This window comes from Semicossyphus pulcher, unplaced genomic scaffold, assembly GCF_022749685.1.
Source record: "Semicossyphus pulcher isolate SPU_LCO1_2020_fin unplaced genomic scaffold, fSemPul1.0.p SCAF_10, whole genome shotgun sequence".
In the NCBI taxonomy this organism is placed as follows: Eukaryota; Metazoa; Chordata; class Actinopteri; order Labriformes; family Labridae; genus Semicossyphus; species Semicossyphus pulcher.
Window position 1 is genome coordinate 7,548,702 of NW_027211604.1, and position 8,712 is coordinate 7,557,413.

Below are 8,712 nucleotides of genomic sequence, written 5' to 3' on the forward strand. Positions count from 1 at the left end.
ATAACAATGAGCAACGGGGAAAAAAGTGCATGTCAACACAGTGTTTGTGAGCTTGTAGCAAGTTTTCTTCTCTTAAAAAATGCTCCCCTCTGGAGGAAAAAAGGCTGTTTTTGGTAGCTTCTGCTTACTGTGAGAAACTGTTCACAGCACTTGAATAACAAGACTTGACATGTCATCGCTAAAGAAATACAAAACCCTGTTTTCTTGTTGTTTTTCTTCACCGAGTATGACAACCAGAGAATGCATTCACACCCAGTTATTATACTGATAGCCTGCACCAGACACTAATATCAGCTCGGATGTGGGATATTTCTTCCTCTCCCCTGTTTGTTTCTTGGAACTTTCTAGTCATTTACCACATAAACTGTTTGCAGGGACCACAAATATACCATTAATATCGCTCACACACTCCCCAACGATAGCGGCTGTTTTTCTCCCGACATCCCTCTATGAGCTGTGGGTCTCTCATATTTGTTCGCCATCGATCACAGCGGTGTGGCGCGCGCGCTGGAAAGCAGCCGGTGGGGAGAGAGGCAGCATTTGCAATCAAACAGAGAGCAGCGGTGTGAAATCTCAGGAAGAGGCAGCTTCCCCCATGCCCGTGGGCAGGGGATCAGACGATGAGGAAGCCTGCCTCAGACACTCAACACCTCCCACTGGCACCCTGATGCAAGCAGCATGCAAACCCACCCCTCACATGTATCTGTCAGCCGGGGGGGTTAAGCTCTGTGTGTACCCCCACTCTCTAACTGCTCTGTGGTGTGCGTGTTATGCTACTGCAGCAGAGGTGCTTTTAGAAGAAGGTTCACTGTGAGTCGCTGATGAGGTGCTGAAGGTGGCAGAAGGTGGAAATTACTGTTTTCTTTTTTTCCATTATATTGCTTTAAGCAGGCAGACGGCAGTGACCCAATATAAAAGGTGGAGAGCTACAGGTGCAATCTATCTCCGAGTCTAGAGGAAAAGAATTCAGCTGTGCGGAGAGGAAGAGATGTCATTGAGTCATTGCTCTTCAAAACCAAATCACAAGCCCCTTAAATCCAGTCAGCCTGTTCCATAACAGTGCTGAGGTTTCCCCTGTCTGTTCGCCATTGTCCACCTTGGCTCTCCATCCATGACATACAAGACTATAAACTCTAAAAGGGTTTGTTCCAGACTGAGAGCAGATTTATTTCAGGTGTAGGTGCAGGAGAAAACAGGCTCGAGTGGGTAAGAAAAGTCTCCCACTGCGCCTTTGGCTGCTCCCTCACCCGGTCCATTGTTGACTCATTTGCTTCATCCCGTCCACCGAATATTAAAAACAATGATCGCTTCAGCCGAGTGTGGGAGTGTGTTTTGATGTGCAGAGCAGACGGTGTTCTGCCACGCTGTGAGTGGGTACTACAGCTACAGATGGCTAATAGCCACAGCACAAGGCAGACACAAAAGTATAATTATCAGTATTGATTTTTGGGGGGAGAGATAGATTTGAGTGTGACAGAAAGGTCAGAGCAAGCAAATGTGTGCTTTCTCAAATGATGCACCCTATCATAACAGGCTGTCATAACTACACAGTAGGCAGCGTATTATTCATACATGTTGGGCAACTTTTCCCAGCTGGCATGTGCGACTGGGAAACACTCCTCTAACACGACAGGTTGCGGTTGAATATAGACCTCTCATTGCCTGTTAGGAAGAGACTCCATGTCAAAGCTACTTTAAAATGAACCTCATTTAAAATGTAGATGAAACTCTAACAGACACAATAATGGCTTCTAAAATAGCTGGCATCAGAGCGTCTGCGTTCCCTCTCGGTGACGCGTGATATGTGCTTTGGCACCGTTGGAAGAAAATGGCGAGCTTTGCCAAGCTAATATGTACCTCGCTGTCCTCGCTCATTTTCTGGCCCTTGATGATGATGATGAGCGCGGATCAGGACTGCGCTTTAATTCCTGCACGGTATCATTTTACATTAGGTGTTTTCTTTTAGACGCCGTTTCATCGCGCGAGTCCAAATTATAATTTCTAAAAAAAACACAGTCGTCCTAAAGTCAATTACCAAGCCGGCAGTCAGTACGGATGGAAATCAGCGCTAACCTTTTTGTCTTTTATCCCTCCTTTTGTGCAAGTTCAAAGAGAAATGATGCATCAAATGGGCAAAAATGGACCATTTCTCCATTTTTCTGGCTAACTGAGCTGCTGTGCATGAAGTCATACCGGGCCCCTTCACGTGCGCCCACGTGTAATGCCTAATTCATAAAGAAAGAAACCAATTGTGGCATGTGAAGTGTTTTAGAAAAGCGGTGTAAATGCACCTTTTTCTCGCTGTACACAGATTTCCAGTTGTGGTGCTACGCTGAATTTGAGACGAAGCCGCTTGGTGTGGCATAAACCTCCTGGAAGCTGTGGAGAGGTTTTAATCAAGTGTGAAATCCTTTTGGAGTAGATGCCTACACGACTGTGCTTGTGCTCGGAAGCGTACTCCTCAAAACCCCCCTCACTCTCCCCGACTCTCTTCCCATGAACATCTTTTTGTAGCGAGAGTCCATTTCTCTGCAGTGATGCATACAGACAACGCTCTTAGCTGAGAGCTGAGAAAATGAAACTCCAATCATCATGCACGAGGCGCTGCACTCTCGCCTTTGGTTGCCTGTCGGTTCTCAGAACTCCAAACTTTGGTTTCTTCTTTTCTAATCGGGCATAAAAGTGCGGTTCATTCATTTGAAAAGGAGCATTGACATCGGCCTTGTAAACAAAGAAGAACTCACCACTAGCGCATAATGATATAATTAAGCATGAATAAGGAACATTGCTCGATTGTTAAGTAAATGTATTAAATGGTCTAAACATCTAGCAATTTAGGATTATTGGAACAATGAGATTATGGCAACAATGGATCAAGCTATGCATTCTTTAAACAACAATGGGCACTTGTGCATGGATTACCCATAAGAAATGCATATTTTGGACATAAATACGGCAATTCAAACAAAAAAAAACATGCTTAAAATCTTCACATGCCAACACACAAGCTGTTTCGCCTTCTGATTGACTGAAGCCTGGGTGGGCCAGATGCACTTCTTTCCCCCAGCCTCAGAGGTCTGACATTTTGCAAGATAATTATCTCGCCACTGGTCATGAGCACAATACTGATGGTGCGTCTCATAGGCTTATTGTCAAGCTGGCATTTTCTCTATTAGCTGTGAACTCTCACCACCGCCTCTCATACGTCATCTCTTGCGGTTGCATCATTCACATGCAACATCTTTCAGCTCGTTTGGTGTGCAGCACCGAGCTCCCTGTTTTTTCCCTGTGAATACATTTGCTCCCCCTCGCACACACTGTCCTGTTAGCCGCAAAAACAAGACAGGCGCCTCCGTGATGGACGTGCGCTTTCATGGTGCGGACAGCGCGGTGGCATTACAGTAATGCATTTATCACAGCAATCAGAAGTTTGCATCGCAGACCCACAGATCTTAGTCGTCGGCTCCCCTCTTCACAGACATTGATTTGGCCGTCCTCGCCTGAGTCTGAAGGGATAACAAAGATAAATTGAGTGGTATTTCCATTAAGTCTGGGCTGTATGTTTAGCTTGTCAACAGGTGGACTGCTTAACAAGTCTATTGGCGGCCAGCTGCACATTTCGGGTAAACAAATACGTGAGATATTGAGTGCTGCTTTAGTTTCATAAAGCGTGAGATCCTCTTGAGTGATGGCTGGAGTAAAAACTTATTTTGGAGCTTTCACAGCTTGTACATTAAAACGAGGTCACTGGGTCATGGGCCCATTTATTTAATTAGGAACAGTTGAATAGAAAACGGATGATAATCAAGGGCAGGGAACTCATTTCAGCTCTGTCAATCAATAGCTCATTCAACAGCAGTTTTGCCTGAAGGGATGCAGCCGATGACACCAAACACTGTATGTCCACAGCATGTGTGCCTGTTGTATGTTGTCCGTTCTTGTACACTAACACCTTTCTGGACTTCGTTTATGGCCAACAAATCACACAGATTAGAAATTAATAAATCCCTGTTTTCGATTGATTACAAACTGCCATCAGACACTTTGAAATGACATATACGCAGCACGCCGTCTCCTGAATGCATCACATCAGCTCGTGGACTACACACACAGTACTGCTCATTACACAGTGCATAGCAACAGCTACATAGCAACTGCTGCTGCCTGCTTAGCAACAGCTGCAAAGACATCATGGAGGGGGGTGGGTTTCATGGGGTGTTTCAGATGACACCATTTCTGTTCACAAATGCCTCTTTACGACATTTTTTTTTTTTTTTGAATGTTGTTTTGATGTGTATCTCCCTCTGACGGCGCTCATTTCTCTCTCTTCTTTTCCCGCACAGATATTCGCTCCCTCCCTGATGTGGCGATGACTGGAAACTGCACCAACGAGTGCAGCGAATTGGGCCACTCAGACGCCTGCTGGATGCCCGGGCATCCCTCCCCAGTACGCAAGACCAGGAACCCCCCGAAACTCTCCACCTTCGTGCCTTACCAGGAGAGAGGGAGCCTGGGACGCCTGGCCAACGGGAGCGCCAGGCTGGGCGGCGAGGAGCACCGGTCGCGCCTCCCGCCCTCTCGCAGTGCCTATTCCAACAGTGGTCACGACGCCAGTCAGGACTGCCCCTTAGAGGAGATGCCCCTGAGCGTGGCCTCTGAGTTCCCGCCCACCTCCCCATCTGCCCACACTCCAAAAAGAGAAATCTACCTGTGAGGAATATCATCGTCTGATTGGTGCACAAGCGCAGAAAAGATACACCCACGTCAGAAGGAGGAACAGGCCGTCCACATGCTAAAGCCAATGCCCGTTTTGTAGGTAACAATAGGCTGTGACTCATCAATCACTGGCATGAACACTTGTTTTCTGTCATTTCCTCCTTAAATTATTAATTTATTAGCATATTTATTAAGAATTCCACAAAGTTAATTGATGCATTCGCTCATTTATTTATACGAAATCTTCAAGGGTAAAATTCAGACGGATCAAGAGGAAATGCAGATGGTAATTGCTACTTTAGCAGTAACTAATTATCGTTGTAGTTAGCCAAGTCCCATTCTGTGAAGTGATCTCTTGAATTTGAAAGTTGTGATCAGTGCTCTCGTGCCATTATTAGATATAATTTACTAGGCAGCCAGTCAGGCCCGATCAGAAGGCATATGATCAAATGAAAGCGGTCTCTCTTAATGTACAGTGCTGTAAATACATTTGAATGGTGTGTTCTACATATATTTTTGTCCGGCATAAGCTGAAAAAAAAGAAAAAGAAAAATTGCCTCAGAATTTTTAGCATATTTAAGCTTTTCTTTGCTGCTGCTGTTTAGACTTGATTGAAACCATCTCCAGACGTGGAGCTCGATATCGTGGTAGGCATTTATCCGCTCCATACAATCACACACACACACACACGTGCGCGCACACACACACCTTTGACCCATAATCATAGCAGAATGGCCTTTACCTCTGCTCCCTGTAGAGCTCTGCCACTGGTGGAGAAAGCTGTGTGGCAACATTTAAACTGACATTATGTTCCAGCGACTCTCAGCACTGTGACCTATCGTTCATCATGAAAACGGTTGACTTGGCCACAGTACCCCAGAGTCACAACGACCAAACGCAGAGTGCTGATTGGCTTTGCCTCTAAAAACCTTGTGACTCACACTGCTGATGATGAAACCGTACCAGTGTATCAGTTTGAAAAAAAAAGCTCCTTCTCTATCGTGACAATCAGACAGGCTCACAATCGTTCTCCCTGGAAGAAGTCCTATAGCTCTAATGAACGCATAAGAGTTACTTACACGCAAGGGTACTTGAGCGTTCAGAGCCATTTGAATGACTTAGTGCTTATGGAAGTTAATATAATACTTCTGTAAACTACCTGAAAGCTCTTCAGTGAGTGTACTTTCTTTGTTTTTAAGTTCTCACTAGAGAAGTACGTCTGCAGAGGTGAATTCACTGCACAGGGCACCGACTGAAACTGCATCCCTCAACTCTAATATATAGAAAGAGTTCATGTCAACAACATGAAGGGTCTCAATTGTCAGTTATATCTTCAAATAAAGAAGATTGTTGAGCTTTAACATCACATGGAAGGAGTCAGGCTCCATTTACTGCAGCTGCAGTTAATTATGATTTCCCTTGTATTGAGGACAACATGCTTAATAAATTATCAGGCATTTTCCCTCCTCTGGCTATTGAACAGAGGATAAAAAATAGGGCATGCCCGTGGGCTTCATTTATCTTTACAAAGATTTTCCAAGTGAATCTGAAGGATACGTCTGAAGGACACTCTGTATTAGCCAGTAATTGGATGTTAATGATGACAACACTAGCCTGCCTTACAACATCGCAGCTCCAGCCGCTGTCTTTGATTTAAACATTGATTTGATTAGATTTGTAGATACCTTTCACCTCTGCAGAGTATTTCCATAGTGAGATTGTGTCTCTGAGTAAGGGTGGAAGAGCCTGGAATGGACATTTCCTAATTAGGGTGAGTAATGAGTCCTGAGCGAGGGCATGTGTGAGCACACCCCCAGGACAAGGCACCCACCAGATAATGCAAATCTACCCTGCAGAGCTACAATCAGTTAAAAGGGGTATTTTTATCAGCACTTACCTCATCACGCTGCCATTGGAAAGTGCGTTTAGAATAATTAAACTGAAAACATATGGAAATTACTGGACATGGCCGTGATTAAATAAGGTGGGCGATTATCCTGCCTTGAGGGGGAGAAAGCACATTATGCCGTTTTCAAAGCCATTTAGCGAGTGGAATAAAAATTCAAACAACAGCCATGATACACTGTGATTAAACCCCACGGCCCCCCCGTCAGGCGACCCTCGCAGAGCTGTGGATCGCCGCTTCACCAACTCAAAGCAGCGGGTAAGACCACTGACCTGGAATTAACCACAAGTGAGAAAGATAGCAATGACTGATAAAACCAGTGTCACAAAGCCTCAATCACCACTTTATCTGTCGAAATGCTTCGACTCAATTCAGATTCACAACTGTTTTTGCATCAAGAGTTATCTCTGACTTGATTCCAGCCTAAATACACGCACTGTTTGAGTAAATCTGGAATGTATCTTTAAGATTCGTCACCAATAACTGGGACTGAATGACAGGAGCGAAGTGAAACCTCCGTCTCTGCAAAATAAAAAGCAAGCCTGGGCCTATTTTTCCCTCCTCTCTCTTAATGAGTTGGACTCCAGCCGATAATGACCTCCTGCTACTCACCCCTGGAACAATATATCACCAGGTTTGACCTTTCTTTTGAACTCATGCTGAATGAACTGTGTTTACTTCTCTCTATAACACAGAAGCGTGTTCTCCTTGATCAAAGTAAGAGGACATCATGAAGCACCTAGATACACTCAAAAGTATGTTGGATAATGTTTAATTTGTACTTAACATTGATTTAATGTTGAATTCACTTGAGTATCTTTTGCCTCTCTGTAGTGTGTATTGTATGGTGATCATTTCTGTGGACAGATGGACAAATTACTGTACTGAAAATTGGCAACGGGATTTTTTTTTTCTTACCGATCAAAGACTCTTAGAAAACTGGTTGTGTGAAAAAATAAATCTTTCGGTGGCGTAGTGTACATAGATCTCCACAACCCTGTCAAAGCAGGCGACGATTTTAGCATGAATTCCAAAGATAATTGGTAGAAACTGTTTACTCTTTTCTTTTCCTTTCCTTTCTGAAATGTCAGTGCTGGTTCATATTCAAACGGCCCTCTACCCAAACGAACTGAAATTAACTGAACATTTCATCTTTTTCACAGTTCATCTAGAAACAAAGACAATTGCCTTGAAAATACGTCTTTGCAAGAGAGAATCTAGTTGTTATCCTACTTGTTGGTATATTTATATAGGATAAAAATGCTTGTGATGCCATGTTTTTGTACAGTTTTATGTACATACAAGTGAAGCTTTCTAAAAGTTCTGAGAAAAGCCGATGGCATATAAAAATTGTAACATGTTTTTCTTGAGATGTGCACATCTTGCCTTGGTTGGATTGACCTTTGCTGAGTCAGTGTGAATGTGGCCGTTCTATGCCTGCACTGTAGTCATTCACCGGCTCCCACCTCCTGAGGACTTAATCAGTTTTTATGTTTATCGTGAACAGTGGATTGTCTTATCTTACCAGTTTGTTAAACTCCTGTGTTTCGGCTTTGTTCTGTTTTACGCATGTTGACAAATTCTCTTGTAATACTGTAAGTCCTCATGAACTTTGTAATAAAATCACTTCAGGGAAAAAATGAATGCTGTCAGTGTTTCTCTTTGTTTTTCTATTATTATGCATCGCTTTTGAGTGTTAAACAAGGGTTCGGTTGTTGCATTTTTATAAGTGGTTTTGCAGCCTTGGAGCTACATTGTGTAAAATGTGTCTCACTCTAGGACCCAGGCTCATTAAGAAGAACTAGTATTCTTGTCATGCCGGGACCAGCGGCTCATTTTTAAGTCAGGAAGCCCCAGAATGTGGAGAGGGAAGCATTCCAGGGCTTCAAGTAGGAGAGTCCCAGGACCTTTGTTACCCACTTCAACGAGAAAACAATGCAGTCCTCGGCATGCACTTAGCTTAATACAAAACATTTAAAGCATTGATGAGCTGCCCATCGCTCCGCATTTAGTGCGCGGCTTTAAAGACGGCTGTCTTGTGATGTTAATTTGAGATGTCTGTGTGACTTCTCTTAAAGTCGGAGGGAATA

General features: G+C 43.9%; 1 protein-coding gene across 1 annotated transcript in view; it reads left to right on the forward strand.

Annotated features, from left to right (window-relative positions):
- Positions 1–8,251, forward strand: part of pcdh1a (protocadherin 1a) — a 142,388-nt gene extending 134,137 nt beyond the window's left edge. The window contains exon 6 of the mRNA XM_069671693.1: positions 4,344–8,251. Coding sequence (XP_069527794.1) covers positions 4,344–4,714 — 371 coding nt within the window. The 3' untranslated portion in view covers positions 4,715–8,251. The remainder of the gene's footprint in view (positions 1–4,343) is intronic.
- The last annotated feature ends 461 nt before the right edge of the window (positions 8,252–8,712 follow it).